This window comes from Leucoraja erinacea, chromosome 19 (genome assembly GCF_028641065.1).
Source record: "Leucoraja erinacea ecotype New England chromosome 19, Leri_hhj_1, whole genome shotgun sequence".
Classification (NCBI taxonomy): domain Eukaryota; kingdom Metazoa; phylum Chordata; class Chondrichthyes; order Rajiformes; family Rajidae; genus Leucoraja; species Leucoraja erinaceus.
This window is the reverse complement of record NC_073395.1, coordinates 8,583,891-8,599,734: the sequence shown is the minus strand read 5'-3', so window position 1 is coordinate 8,599,734 and position 15,844 is coordinate 8,583,891. Positions and strand designations below refer to the sequence as shown.

At 44.2% G+C, this 15,844-nt stretch overlaps 1 protein-coding gene across 7 annotated transcripts in view; it reads left to right on the top strand.

Moving 5' to 3' along the window:
* Positions 1 to 15,844, top strand: part of cadps2 (Ca++-dependent secretion activator 2) — a 371,627-nt gene that overhangs the window by 304,951 nt on the left and 50,832 nt on the right. For 4 of the 7 annotated variants that reach the window (XM_055650233.1, XM_055650230.1, XM_055650234.1 and 1 more), the window contains 5 exons: positions 2,303 to 2,450; positions 4,781 to 4,795; positions 8,520 to 8,594; positions 11,069 to 11,152; positions 12,322 to 12,354. In XM_055650233.1, coding sequence (XP_055506208.1) covers positions 2,303 to 2,450; positions 4,781 to 4,795; positions 8,520 to 8,594; positions 11,069 to 11,152; positions 12,322 to 12,354 — 355 coding nt within the window. The remainder of the gene's footprint in view (positions 1 to 2,302; positions 2,451 to 4,780; positions 4,796 to 8,519; positions 8,595 to 11,068; positions 11,153 to 12,321; positions 12,355 to 15,844) is intronic. The other 3 variants (XM_055650231.1, XM_055650236.1, XM_055650235.1) reach the window with 1 other exon arrangement.

The following is a 15,844-nucleotide window of genomic DNA, read 5'->3' as shown; positions in this document are numbered from 1 at the left end:
AATTGCGGAGTAGACTTGATGGGCCGAATGGCCTAATTCTGCTACTATCACTTATAAATGCACTAACACTATCCTACACACACAATGGGGGCAATTGACATTCATACCAAACCAATGAACCTACAAACCTGCACGTCTTTGGAGTGTGGGAGGAAACCAAAGATCTCGGAGAAAGCCCACGCGGTCACGGGGAGAACGTGCAAACTCCGTACAGACAGCACCCGTAGTCAGGATCAAAGATACTGGAGCTCAATGATCTTTGGTCAGGATCGAACCCGGGTCTCTGGTGCTGTGAGGCAGCAACTCTACCATTGCACCACCGTGCCACCCTAAAGGATCCATTTTGATAAGCCACACTTACCAACTCCCATCCCACAGTCCTGTAGGTTATGGCTCATCACGTTCTCATCTGTGTAGACTTTAAAACAAAAGGCTTTTTGCCTGCGTCCCCAATTTAAGCAATGGGTTTTGGATTATTTGAGTGAGGATTTTCCTCATATCTCTGCTAATCCTACTATACATTATCTTAAATCTGTCCCCTTTGGTCATATATCTCTAGCAAGAGAAAAATCCCATTATTCTTGTCCTTTCCCAATCTTACAATTGCTCAGTCAAATCTATCTATTGTTTCAAAGAAATAATTTTCTAGCCCTGTTTAGCCAGTCTCTCCCCATTATGAAATTTCTCTTATCTTAACGACATCCTCTAAGTAACCATCATATATTTCAGGTTGCAGTATATAGTGACTGATAACATAAACAGCATACAAGCTGTGGCCTTAATGAAGTGTTTTATACAATACTACCATAAACATGGTAGAGTGAGCAGCACGGTGGCGCAGCGATCGAGTTGCTGCCTCACAGCGCCAGAGATCCGGGTTCCATCCTGACTACGGCTGCTGCCTGTAGGGTGTTTGTGTGTTCTCCCTCTGACTGTGTGGGCTTTCTCCAGGTGCTCTGGTCTCCACACTCCAAAGACATGCAGGTTTGCAGGTTAATTGGCTGTTGTAAATTGTCTGGGATGATCATTGGTTGGGATAGACCCGGTGGGCTGAAGGGCCTGTTCCCACACTGTATCTCTGAACTAAACTTCCCACTCACTTATTCTGCGCTTCAGCTGATGATGTAAAGTATCGTGTATGCATTCTTAATCACCTTACTCCCTTGCCCTGTTGCCCAACAAAGACATCCGTTCTAATTTGGCAAACCTTTTGTGCATTGTTATTTGTATTTTCCACAGGGAATAGTGTGCGCACGCTTGCACGCCACACGCACTACCCCACGACACATACTCTATAACACACATGTCACACCATAATACAACACACCCACATCACAATGGACACCGCAATGCAGCACCTGCACATCTAACCACAGCACCAGCCACCTCCCCACACTGTAAAGCACCATCACACACAACACATCACACTCCAATGTTTTATGTGTCATTCTTAACCGTCACTGTATGTCGTGTTATCACTTGCGGGCAGAGCACCAAGGCAAATTCCTTGTGTGTGAATACTTGGCCAATAAACTTATTCATCCATTCAAATCACTCAATTCCATAAGCATAATTGACACAAAAAGCTGGAATAACTCAGCGGCACAGACAGTACCTCTGGAGAGAAGGAACGGGTGACGTTTCGTGTCGAGGCCCTTCGTCAGACTGGAATTGATTTGCAATTGAAGCATCCATGCAGCCTGGAAACAGGTGCTTTTGTCCAACTCATCCATACCAACCAAAATGCTCCATTTGCCTGCGTTTCACCCATATTCCTCCAAATCTTTCGTCTCCGTGCATCTGTCTTTTAAATCTTTTATAATACCTGCCTCAACCACCTCCACTGGCAGCTCGTTCTGTATGCCCACCACCCACAGCGTGACAAACATTTCCCCTCAGGTTCCTAATAAATCTTGTCCCTCTTACCTTAAATCAAAGGTTCCCAACCTGGGGTAAATTTCACCTACTCGGGGGGTAAATTTGTTAATTCTGGAATTGTACATATTTTTTCTCATTGACTGACTGTGTTTGGTTCTGGTATACCGGTATCTGTTCATCATCAGTTGTTCATAAGTAAGTGAAATAACATTGTTCTGTGCTATTGAAGTTGCCAGGGGGTAAACGGGACGAAAAAGGTTGGGAGTCCCTGCCTTAAATAAACCTCTGGTTCTCGATCTCCCTGCCCTGGGTAAAAGACTCTGTGCATGCTTCACTGTCCTCCACTACTTGGCTTTGAGCGGCCTTGCATCAAATCAGTCATCCCTGAATGACCGTGCGTGCTCTCTGTGTTTTCATCAAACAGAACAAGAGTTGCGTTTGAAGCCAAGTTGCAAAAGCTGAGCAAGTCAACAGATCTGCGCGTCCCTTCTTCTGTCTGTACAATGTTCAACGTGCTTGTGGATGCCAAGAAACAATCAACTAAACTCTGCATTTTGGAAGGAGCGCAAGAGGTAGGCCTGGGTTGTAGGTTATCATTTCAATCATAATTTGTCTTTTCCACTCTGCTGTTTCTGCACGTGTTTGCTATCGCTGCCATTCCATGTGTCTGCTGTCACTCGCATCCAAACGTAGCACAAATCCGATGATTTTAAAATAACTCTAATTACAATATAGCTCTAATATGCTCCTCTTAATAAGGAATCATGAGAGGAATAGATCAGGTCAGAATAGTACAGTCTTTTACCCAAAATAGGGGAATTGAGTACCAAAGGAAATAGGTTCACGGTGAAGGGGAAAAGATTTAATAGGAATCTGAGGGGTGACTATTTCACACAGGTGGGTGTGTGGAACAGAAACAGTTGGACAGGTACATGGATAGGACAGGTTTGGAGGGTGATGGACCAAGCGCAGGCAAGTGGGACTAGGGTAGCTGGGACATTGTTGGCCAGTGTGGGCGAGTTGGGCCGAAGGGCCTGTTTCCACACTGTATCACTCTAAGATCATGGCTGGTCTGGCTCTCTCCTCAACTCTGTGTCCTCACTATAGAGTCATAGAGCCATACAGCGTGGAAACAGGCCCCTCGGCCCAACTTGCCAATGTTTGGTCCATATCCCTCCAAACCTATTCTATCCATGTACCTGTCTAAAGGTTTCTTAAACACTGCAATAGTTACTGAATCAACTAACTCCTCCAGCAGCTTATTCCATACACCCACCATCCTTTGTGTAAAAAAGTTAAATCTTTCCCCCCTCCCTCACCTTAATGTCACCTGGTTCTCGATTCCCCTACTCTGGGTAAAATAATCTGTGCATTTACCCGATCTATTCCTCTCATGATTTTACACACCTTATATGATCATCCCTCATCCTCCTGCGCTCCAAGAGGTTATCTCTAATAACCTTTCAACTACTTGTCCAGGGTCTATTTCAAATCTGCCATACAAATATTCAAAGACACTGTTTTGAGGACGATAGTTTCAATGACACACTAGTGTGTGTAGGATACGATTAGTGTGGAGGGATCGCTGGTCAGCGCGGATTCGATGGGCCGAAGGGCCTGTTTCTGCGCCGAACCACTAAATTGGGCTAAACTAACCGAACCGCCAGCACTAATGTAAATGACTGGTCAATTGCCCTATTAGACCTGGAGTCCTAATGTCAATTAAATCTGGGACACCAGAGACTGCACATGTTGCAATCTTGAGCAAAATACAAAGTGCTGGAGAAACTCTGCGGATCAGGCAGCATCTGTGGTGGGAAGTGGACACTTGAAGTTCCACCAACCATCTGTCCTTTACTCCATCAGTCTAATGAAAGGTGCCAATTGGGAATGTGGTCTGTCCATCTCCCCCACCCCCCCCGCCCCCTCCCCTCCCCCCCCACACAGATGCTGCCTAGTCGATTGAGTTACCTCCGGCAGCTTTTTTTCTCAGTCAATTAAATCTGGTTGATTTGCACATAATATTCAACAAGTATCGAAGATAGACAGAAAATGCTGGAGTAACTAAACATCTCCCGATAGAAGGAACGGCTGACATTTCAGGTCGAGACCCTTCTTTGGGCTGAGTCAGGGGAGGGGGAGAGACAGTTAAGATATAGAGATAAGGATGTGTAAGGTGTGAAAACAAGACAAAGGGGATGAAGATCAAGGACTATGTAGAATGCATCATTGTTAGCTAGGAGAAGGTAACAACAAAGCAAGCAGAGATAAAATGTAAATGAGGAAAGGATTCAGCCTAGTTGGAAAAGGGGGGAGGGATGGAGAGAGAGGGAAGACAAGGGTTACTTGATGTTAGAGAAGTCAATATTCATACTGCTGGTTTGTAAGCTGCCCAAGCGAAATATGAGGTGTTGTTCCTCCAATTGGTGTAAACTTGAATAAGTATTAAATGCTTAGCAAGTGCCAATGGATATATCAATGCACAATGTTATTCAACCCAAAATGTGTGGGGGCAATGGCAACAGGAGAACATGTCTCCCAGCACAGGAGTAATCCACACTGCTTATATTTAATGTGTCGGAAGGAACTGCAGATGCTTCCTCTTATATTTAACATTGTTGGGGTGAAAAGTGGAAAATTGTTCGTTTCCACGGCACAAAAGATGAAACATAATTTGTTTTTATCGCTTGCCCCTGTTGTGTCTGAATATGTTTCGTAATTTTTTTCATCCCGTTGCACTTTTAAGTTCATTATTTAAGAATATGCATTTTATTTTTTTAAGACGAACGCACCTGATTTGCAGATTGACTTGAATTCTTTTTTAATTTTTATCATTTTCCATTTGCTTTTCCCTGTGTTCTGGTTTGTTCTCTCCATTTATGTTTCCTGTCGCCAATTCCAGAGTGGTAAGCAATGGGTAAGTGCCATATTTTATCATTCATGTCATATATATTCATTCTTGTGAAACTTGCTCCTTAAAAAAAATACACTGCGCTGGGTGTTAGCTCATTAATTAATTAATTAATTAATTAATTAATTACTTAATGGGTGAATGAATGAATGATTTGAATGAATGAATGTATGTATGAATTAATGAATGAAGGATTGAATGAAGGTAGGACTGAATGATTGAATGAATGAATGAATGAATGATTGAATGAATGAATGAATGAATGAAATGAATGAATGATTGAATGGATGAATGATTGAATGAATGGATGAATGATTGAATGAATGAATGATTGAATGAATGAATGAATGATTGAATGAAGGATGAATAACTACTTTATTGTCACATGTGACAAATTCACAGTGAAATTCTTTGTTTTACACACCCAAGGTAAAACCCTGAAGAAGAGTCTCGACCCGAAACGTCACCCATTCCTTCTCTCCAGAGTTACTCCACCATTTTGTGTCTACCTTCAGTATGCAAACAGTCACCACATAAAGGGCACTAACAAAGTTACAAAGTATACCACGCCAGGTCCTCCTTTGTGTTCCCCCTCCCTCATGGAAGCCCCACCATGCCAGGTCATCCTTTGTTCCAGTGGAGGGAACTCCAGCTTTGAAAGGCTAAAGCCGATGCTTTGTGTTTCTGATAAGATGATCTGGAAATGTCTCACCCCAAGGAAAGTTCATAATAATTGGCTTCCACGAAAGCTATAGAGCAAAGAAACCAAACACTCATTTTTGTTTGACCCTGAATAATATCATTTTGTTACGAATTATGACTATGCTCCCAAGCCAATGAGCATTTTAAAGAGGAGATTGATGGGTACTCGATTAGTAAGGGCGTCATATGTTACGGGAAGAAGGCATGAGAATGGGGTTGAGAGGAAAAAATAGTCACATGGTGGAGCAGACTCGATGGGTTGAATGGCCTAATTCTTCTCCTATGTAAAACTTGCAGAATAAGATAAATTCAACATTTCATAACTGCATTTTATTATCATATTTATAGGGTCTAGAGAGAGTGGGTGTGGAGAGGATGTTTCCAATAGTGGGAAGAGGCTGGGGCCAGATGGCTCAGCCTCAGAATAAAAGGACGTATCTTTAGAATGGAGATGAGGAGGAATTTCTTTAGCCAGAGGGTGGTGAATATGTGGAATTAATTGCCACAGACTGCTGTGGAGGTCAAGTCATAAGGTATTTTGATAGCGGAGATTGATAGGTTCTTGATTATTACGGGTGTCTAAGGATACAAGGAGAAGGCAGGAGAATGGTGTGAGCAGAAGGGCATGTTTCCTTGCTGTATCTCTAAAACTAAAACCACATTTCAATGGACAACAGACAATAGGTACAGGAGTAGGCCATTCGGCCCTTCGAGCCAGCACCGCCATTCAATGTGATCATGGCTGATCATCCCCAATGAGTACCCCATTCCTGCATTCTCCCTATTCCTGCCTTCTCCCCTTTCCAGGGTGCTACGGATAGATATGGAAATAGACTGTTGAAGCAAACATCAAACCAAGATTACTATTAGTGTATAGTTTAATTTAGAGATCCAGCGCGGAAACAGCCCCTTCGGTCTACCGACACCACGCCGACCAGCGATACCCGCACAGCGATACTCGGGACCATTTACTATTATACCCCGCCAATTAACCTACAAACCTGTACGTCTTTGGAGTGCGGGAGGAAACCAAAGATCGCAGAGGAAATCCACGTGGTCACGGGGAGAACGTACAAACTCCGTACAGCCAGCACCCGTAGTCAGGATCAAACCCGGGTCTCTGGCACTGTAAGGCAGCGACTCTACTGCTGCTCCACGGCATGTGCAGGTGAAATTTTTATCCACTTGCAGAAATTCAAAACACATTATTTTAAAACTAGTCAGATATCATGGCTTTATTTACGAAACTTCTTCTGCGCTTAGCCTCAAAATAAAATGTCCAAATCTGTATTCTCACATCGTAAATGTTGTACGGGAAGGAGAAGAAATAAGGTTCCCCTTTTATGGAAGGGAAAGTTGTTTGGTTGTGTTTCAGTCGGCATGGTGGCGCAGCGGTGGAGGTGCTGCCTTGCAGCTGTGGTAACATTGTAAATTGTCCCTGGCGTGTGTAGGATGGCGCTAGTGAACGGGGATCGGTGGGCTCAAGGGGCCTGTTTCCGTGCTATATCTCTAAACTAAACTCAACTCTACAGTCTAGATTTGGCACAAAGTACTGGAGTAACTCAGTGGGACAGGCAGCGAGAGAAGGAATGAGTGACGTTAGTCTAGGTTTGGCCATAGGGCAGCAGCATATCTTTAAAAACTGGGTGTAGGCCTGTGCTTTTGGAACGTAAACTCCAACAAAAGGCAGCAACTAGCATTTGTATTCTGCTCCAAGTGTGAAAGAAACAAGTTCTCAGTGCTCAACAAGGCAGAAAAATGGACACAAGCCTTGAAAAGGAGGTATTAGCCAGCGAGGAATCAAAGGCACCAACTAAATGAAAGGTTCTTGTGCGGCTTTTGAAGGCAGGAAGGGAAGGGTTTGCGGAGTGGGGGGTAGAAAAACAAACTGATTTTTGCGGAGAAAATTGCAGAGGATGGATTCATACTGTTGAATGAACAAACTTTGATTTGACAGCAGAGAGTTGGAAACACACTGTTAAGTAGAGATGACTTCTGAGTAGCTGACCAATGTGTGTGCGTATAAGGTACTGACTGCTCTTAATTGTTTTGAATCACTAGACGTAAGGAGTGAAGATGAAGTTAAATGGTAGATTAAGTTTTTCAATATCCCCTCTCGTGAAAAGCATCCACGACCTGACTCTATAACGTTCTTCAGCTTTTGGCTGGTTAGCGTTTAGTAACAAACTTCACTGCAAATTATCGGTGGGGGGGGGGGAACAGACCGACAATGATGCTGCACCTGGTAACAAAAGATGGAGGCTTTTAGATTAGTTATTAATAATAACAATTTGAAGGCAGGCAGTTCACAGAGAAGATTGTAGATCTCGGGCAATGCTTTAATTCGTCGATGTATCACCTGTTAATTTGTTTCTGTCTGGTCAGCAGAAGAAGAAAAAAAATTAATTTCGCCTTAAACTATATTTATTGTCAGCAAGAATTCAGCGAACCCAAGTGAACTGCTGTTTGCTATCTGAATACACGGCCCCTTGTGCAGTTAACAATCAGGGTCTCCCATTTTTTTTTTTTTTCTCACAGAGCAGCTTAAATGACTTATGAATGAGAGTTGTCAGACATAAAATGTTGCATTAATTGAATCTTCTCCTCGCCTTTCACTCAGCCAACTGCACGGGTCTTTAGAAAAAAAAAACACATGGCAGTCCTAATTGCAATGAAGCCGACAAAAAGAGTATCCTTCACATTCCTGTGCCTGAATAAGGTCTACAACTCGATTCACTCAAATAATAGACCTATTAGCTGCTTAATACCACAGTGTACATGGGAAGCATTCTGGCACTGATTGTAAAACACCATTGGGTGTGGAGGTAGTGTTCAAGGTTTTCCATTTGAAGTTCTCCCCAATTATAGTTTTTAATTGTGTTTGATGTGATACAAGACATTGTTTTCACCGCCCTCCCCCCCCCCCCCCCCCCCCCCCCCCCCCCCCCCCCCCCCCCCCCCCCCCCCCCCCCCCCCCCTCTTTCCTCGGTCGTGTTGCAAGACGTCATTGTCGTTTTTTTAATTACAGCAGCAGTATCACTCAAAGATCGACCTTTTGATTGAAGAAACCTTCAAAGAAATGATTTCACTTCTGGTTTCAAAGGTAAGAAGTGGCTGGAGCACCTTGCCAATGTCATACCCGAGATATAGGAAGGTGCTGAGTTTCTATCTATCAGATAATGTGCATTCATCTAATGGTTTAAACCATGAGCATGCCAGGCCTCTAAATGATCCACATTTCTGCCTGGTACCTACCGTGTTAAGATATGAAAATTTATCTCGTTCTTATTCCTAAAGCCAAAACGGAAACCACAATGTTATACAAATCCTGGGATTGCTTGATATGAATTGGGGTCGGCACGGTGGCGCAGCAGTAGAGTTGCTGCCTCACGGTGACAGAGACCCGCGTTCGATCCTGACTACCAGTCCTGTCCGTACAGAGTTTGCACGTTCTCCCCGTGACCATGCGTGCTTTCCCCTGGTGCTCCGGTTCCCTCCCACACTACAAAGACATAAAGGTGTGTAGGTTAATTGGCTTAGGTAATAATTATAAATTGTCCCTGGTGTGTAGGATGGTGCTAGTGTACGGGGTGATTGTTGGCCGGCTTGGACAGCCAGTAAAGTCCGATCAAAGATAGTCCCAGGGTTACCAACGAGGTAGATAGTAGTTCAGGACTGCTCTCTAGTTGTGGTAGGATGATTCAGTTGCCTGATAACAGCGGGGAAGAAACTGTCCCTGAATCTGGAGGTGTGCGTTTTTACACTTCTGTACCTTTGACCGATTCAGATTCAGATTCAGATTCAATTTTAATTGTCATTGTCAGTGTACAGTACAGAGACAACGAAATGCATTCGTTGGGAGATGGGAGAGGGGAGAGCAAGGAGTGGCCAGGGTGAGACTGGTCCTTGATTATGCTGCTGGCCTTGCCAAGGCAGCATGACGAATCAATGGAGTCAATAGAAGGGAGGTTGGTTTGTGTGATGGTCTGGGCAGCGTCCACAATTTGCTGCCATTTCTTGTGGTCCTGGATGGAACTGTTCCCAAACTGAGCTGTGAAGCATCCTGGTAAAACACTGTCCAGGCAACTGCTTCCAACAAACATTATAATGTTTGAATTATTAAAACATTAAAACTTACATCTACAATATATTAATGTTTTTTATTACTGATCACTGACGCACAAAGAAAAGAACATTTGAGTAAGGTAATCGAGAGTTGTTGGTACAAACAGAACTACACCTCCTCAACGACACAAATACTAAACAATTTCCCTCTCACTATAACAGAAGCTATCGTAGATCTGGTACTTACATTAAGTCACAGTTGTACAAGACATTTGGAGGATTGTGTTCAATATGGTCATCCTGCAATAGGGAGGATGTCATTAAGCTCGAAAGAGTGCGGAGAAGATTTACGAGGAAGTTGCCAGTTCTCGAGGGCCTGAGTTATTGGGAGAAATTGGGCAAGCTCGGACTTTCTTCCTCAGAGTGTAAGAGTCTAGGGGGTGATCTTATAGAGGTGTATAAAATCATGAGGGAAATTGATGGGGTGCATGCAGTTTTTTTTAATACCCAGGGTAGGGCAATCAAGAATCAGAGAGCATAGGTTTAAGGTGAGAAGGAAGAGATTTAATAGGAAACTAAGGAGCAACTTTATCATTTAGAGGGTGGTGTGTGTATGGATTGAGCTGCCCGAGGAGGTAGTTGAGGCAGGTATGATAACAACATTGAAAAGATACTTGTTTTAGAAGGAACTGCAGATGGTGGAACAATGGAAGGTGGATAAAAATGCTGGAGAAACTCAGAGGAGGAATGGGTGAAGTTCCGGGTTGAGACCCATCTTCAGACTGATAAGGGGATGAGGGGGGGAAGAAGAAAGGAAGAGGTGGAGACAGTGGGAGAGCTGGGAAGGGGAGGGGAAAGAGGGAGAAAGCAAGGACTACCTAGGTCCTAGGCTCAGCACTGGGCCTGAAGTCTCCTTGCTGCAGACTATAACACCACGGGGTTTGACTGCAGCGTGGAGTCAAATATACTTGTCCAGTTTGATGGATAGAAAAGGTTTAGATGGATATGGATCAAACATTGACAAATGGAGATTAACTTCAATGGACCATCTTGATCAGCATGGACAAGTTTACTGAAGACCTGTTTCCATGCTGCACGACTCTATGACTCTACAGCAAGTTCTTGAGATGGAGGTAAATCCTTAAATGCTTCTCAGAGAAGAGGAATGCCAATCCCTAAGAAGAGATGGGAGCAGCGTGTTGCGTTCTAGGAAGGACCATACAAAAGTTAGCAGAGATGGGATCATCGAGAGAGGAAATTTGAGAGAACATAACAAATATCGACTTGGTACTCGGCCAAAATAACTTGTAAGATTAATATTCAATTTTAATGTCCAGGATCATACTCCACAGTCTATCCTTATTTGTAGCATTTTGCAATCAACTGAAATTATTAATTTAATGACTGCTGTTCATTCCCACCCACATTATGCATCTGGAGTTTCTGTGTTGGAAGAATCAGTTTGGCATTGCACTGAATTTCTTTTTCTCGTCTCTCTCCTCCCCCACCAAGTTTGTCTTTGTGCTGGAAGGCGTCTTATCCAAGTTGTCACGATATGATGAAGGAACCTTCTTCTCATCAATCCTATCGTTCACTGTGAGTAATCTGCGTGTCCACCGTGAATATGTGCATTAACTGAATGAAAGTTAATAATTATTTCATGCCTTCACACATATCCATGATCCCATGACTTGAGACTTTAGAGGTACCACAGGGAGACAGCAGATACAGCAAGTGAGTAGTGAAAGACCTGGATAGAGTGGATGTGGAGATGATGTTTCCACTAGTGGGAGAGTCCAGGACCAGAGGTCATAGCCTCAGAATAAAAGGACGTTCCTTTAGGAAGGATATGAGGGAGAATCTATTTATTCAGGGGGTGGTGAACATGTGGAATTCATTGCCACAGAAGGCTGCGGAGGCCAAGTCAATGGATATTTTTAAGGCCCCTGTCCCACTGTACGAGGTAATTCAAGAGTTCTCCCGAGTTTCCCCCTGATCCGAACTCGGAGAATGTCCGTAGCGGGTCCGTAGGAGTTTCGTCCGTGGATGTCTCGTAGCGGCTCGTAATGCCAACGGTAGGTACTCAGGACATCTGATAAACATTTTTTCATCCCTGCAAAAAATGTCCACGAGTAAAAAAATACTCGTGACGAAAAAAATGGTTACTTTTTACTCGTACGAGCCGCTGTTGCAACAGATGCAACCGTGCAGCGGCCAACAGGGAGCCCGAGGGCCACGAGAAAAGCAGTTTGGTGGAAAGGAGTTTAAGGAGTCAGCTGATTTCCACAGAGTTGCTGCCTAACAGCGCCAGAGAACCAGCTTTGACCCTGACCACAGGTGCTGTCCATGTGGAGTCTGCACATTCTCTCCGTGGCCTGCGTGGGTTTTCCCCGGGAGCTCCGGTTTCCTCCCACACTCGAAAGACGTAGAGGTTGGTGGGCTAAATAGCTTTGTTGGGACAGTAAATTGTCCCTGTGTGTACGAAGGAACTGCAGATGCTGCTTTAAACCAAAGATAGACACAAAGTGCTGGAGGATCTCAGTGGGAAAGGCAGCATCTCCAGAGAGAAGGGATGGGTGAGACCCTTCTTCAGACTTTATTTGTCAAGTTGCTTTTGTGTGTGTAGGATAGTGTTGGTGTGCGGGGATCGCAGGTAAGCACGGATTTGGTCGGCCGAAGGGCCTCTCTCCACGCTGTATCTCTAACCTAAACTAAATTATGACATTTTAGACTGTGGCCAATGTTTTGTTCCTTTCTGCCCATAGGTAAAAGCCGCTGCCAAGTATGTTGATGTGCCTGTGAGTATTGCTCTCTTTACATTTTCATTCTGGTTTATTGATATTAAAAGAACATTCGTTAGACTTGTGTAGGAAGGAGCTGCAGATGGTGGTTTAAAGCGAAGATAGATGGAGTAACTCAACGGGCCAGACAGCATCTCCGCAGAAAAAGGAAAGGTGACATTTCAGGTCGAGACCCATCTTCCGACCTTGTATCCATATGTAGATCTCACCATCCCAAACCAGCAATGGAGCTACCAGGAAACACCCTGGCAGAGGTAAATTTTGTGGCTGGCCCTGATTGATCCTGGACCCCTTCACATTCCTCCTCCCCCACCACCCCTTACTTTCAGCCTGAAGAAGGGTCCCGACCTGTAACATCACCCATCCTTCTTCTCCAGGGATGCCCTGAGTGACTCCAGCACTTTGTGTCTATCCCTAACCCAAAGGATAAGCCACCATGTCTTTGAACATAGATTGTGGATTGGGTTGATTCATCACCACTCTCATGAGAAGAACATATCCACAGTTCCAACCACCCTCGGTGGCACAGCGGTAGAGTTGCTGCCTTACAGCGCCAGTGACCCGGGTTTGATCCTGACTACGGGTGCTTGTCTGTACGGAGTTTGTACATTCTCCTCGTGACCGCGTGGGCTTTCTCCGAGATCATTGGTTTCCTCCCACACTCCAAAGACGTACAGTTTTGCCGGTTTATTGGCGGTATAAATGTAAAAACTGTCGGATAGCGTAGCGTTAATGTGCGGGGATCGCTGGTTGGTGCAGACTCGATGGGCTGAAGGGCCTGTTTCAGTACTTTGTGTCTATCTTAAGTGTAGACACTTTCATGTCTGTTCACAAAATCAGAACAGCAGAATTTGTCAATCACTTCCATTCAACAACTCATGGTTCCATACGCTTCCAACAATGTGAATAATTCATGTCTATTTCCTTTATGGTTTTAAAAACGTTATACATCCTCCTCTGGTCTAAGGAAAATAATTCCAGTTTCTCCTGTATACCGACACAACCGATACCCCCTGTACCTGATATAATCCTTGAGAATGAGTTTGTGAGTCACACAGTGTGGAAACAAGCCCTTCAGGCCAACAAGCCCACAATGGCCATCAGGCCCCATCTGCACTAGTCCCACCTGCCTGCCTTTGGCCCATATCCCTCTAAACCTGTCCTCTCCATGTACCTGCCTCAACTACCTCCTCCGGCAGCTCGTCCTATAAACCCACCACACTTTATGTGAAAAAGAGACCCCTCAGGTTCCCACAAAGTCTTTCCCCCTTCACCTTAAACCTGGGGCTTCTGATTTCTCAAAAAGTTACAGGGAAATACTTGGGGGAATGAGATTGGTGAGATTGATTTGAAAGCTGACAAAAACGTGTTAATTGTTCTTGGTTACTGCGGAGTTGACCAAGGTCCCAAATCTGAGGAAGGACATTATTGCCATAGAGGGAGTGCAGAGACGGTTCACCAGACTGATTCCTGGGATGTCAGGACTGTCTTATGAAGAAAGACTGGATAGACTTAGTTTATACTCTCTAGAATTTAGAAGAGTGAGAGGGGATCTTATAGAAACTTACAAAATTCTTAAGGGGTTGGACAGGCTAGATGCAGGAAGATTGTTCCCGATGTTAGGGAAGTCCAGGACAAGGGGTCACAGCTTAAGGATAAGGGGGAAATCCTTTAGGGACCGAGATGAGAAGAACTTTTTTCTCACAGAGAGTGGTGAATCTCTGGAACTCTCTGCCACAGAGGGTAGTTGAGGCCAGTTCATTGGCTATATTTAAGAAGGAGTTAGATGTGGCCCATGTGGCTAAGGGGATCAGGGGGTATGGAGAGAAGGCAGGTACGGGATACTGAGTTGGATGATCAGCCATGATCATATTGAATGGCGGTGCAGGCTCGAAGGGCCGAATGGCCTACTCCTGCACCTAATTTCTATGTTTCTATGTCCAAGACACCAAGATATTGTGCAAAGATTAATTGGTGAATGAGTTATGTTTTCATTGTGTAGATTGTCAGGTGGATGTTTAGGAAGATGAGACAGAAGTGTAAAGATTGATATTGGTACACAGTTGTATTATTCCCTGGAAGTCTGAAGTGTTCACTGTATTTGTAATCTTACAATATGTTTGATCATATTCCAATAGTTTTTATTTATCTCATATTTTACAAGAAAAAAGTAGTTTTAATTTTTTTGTTTAGTTTAGAAACATAGAAAATAGGTGCAGGAGTAGGCCATTCGGCCCTTCGAGCCTGCACCGTCATTCAATATGATCATGGCTGATCATCCAACTCAGTATCCTGTACCTGCCTTCTCTCCATACCCCCTGATCTCCTTAGCCACAAGGGACACATCTAACTCCCTCTTAAATATAGCCAATGAACTGGCCTCAACTACATTCTGTGGCAGAGAATTCCAGAGATTCACCACTCGCTGTGTGAAAAATGTTTTTCTCATTTCGGTCCTAAAGGACTTCCCCCTTATCCTTAAACTGTGACCCCTTGTCCTGGACTTCCCCAACATCCGGAACAATCTTCCTGCATCTAGCCTGTCCAACCCCTTAAGAATTTTGTAAGTTTCTATAAGATCCCCCCTCAATCTTCTAAATTATAACGAGTACAAGCCGAGTCTATCCAGTCTTTCTTCATATGAAAGTTCTGACATCCCAGGAATCATTCTGGTGAACCATCTCTGTACTCCCTTTATGGCAAGAATGTATTTTCTCAGATTAGGAGACTAAAAACTGTAAGCAATACTCCAGGTGTGGTCTCACCAAGACCCTGTACAACTGCAGTAGACCCTCCCTGCTCCTGTACTCAAATCCTTTTGCTATGAATGCTAACATACCATTTGCTTTCTTCACTGCCTGCTACACCTGCATGCCTACTTTCAATGACTGGTGTACCATGACACCCAGGTCTCGTTGCATCTCCCCTTTTCCTAAATGGCCACCATTCAGATAATAGTCTACTTTCCTGTTTTTGCTACCAAAGTGGATAACCTCACATTTATCCACATTATACTGCATCTGCCATGCATTTGCCCACTCACCCAACCTATCCAAGTCACCTTGCAGCCACCTAGCATCCTCCTCACAGCTAACCTCAACTTGGAGATGTTGCATTCAATTCCCTCGTCCAAATCATTAATATATATTGTAAATAGCTGGGGTCCCAGCACCGAGCCTTGCGGTACCCCACTAGTCACTGCCTGCCATTTTGAAAAGGACCCGTTTACTCCTACTCTTTGTTTCCTGTCTGCCAGCCAGTTCTCTATCCACATAGCTTAGAGACACAGCAAGGATACAGGCCCTTCAGCCCACTGAGTCCATACCGACTAGCGATCCCCGTACACCAAACCAATGGAACATACTAGGGACAATTTACGATTTTTACCAAATCCAATTAATCGTCAAACCTGGAGTGTGGGAGGAAACTGGAACATCTGGGGAAAACCATGTGGTCAGGGAGGAAAAAGTACAAACTCTATTCAGAC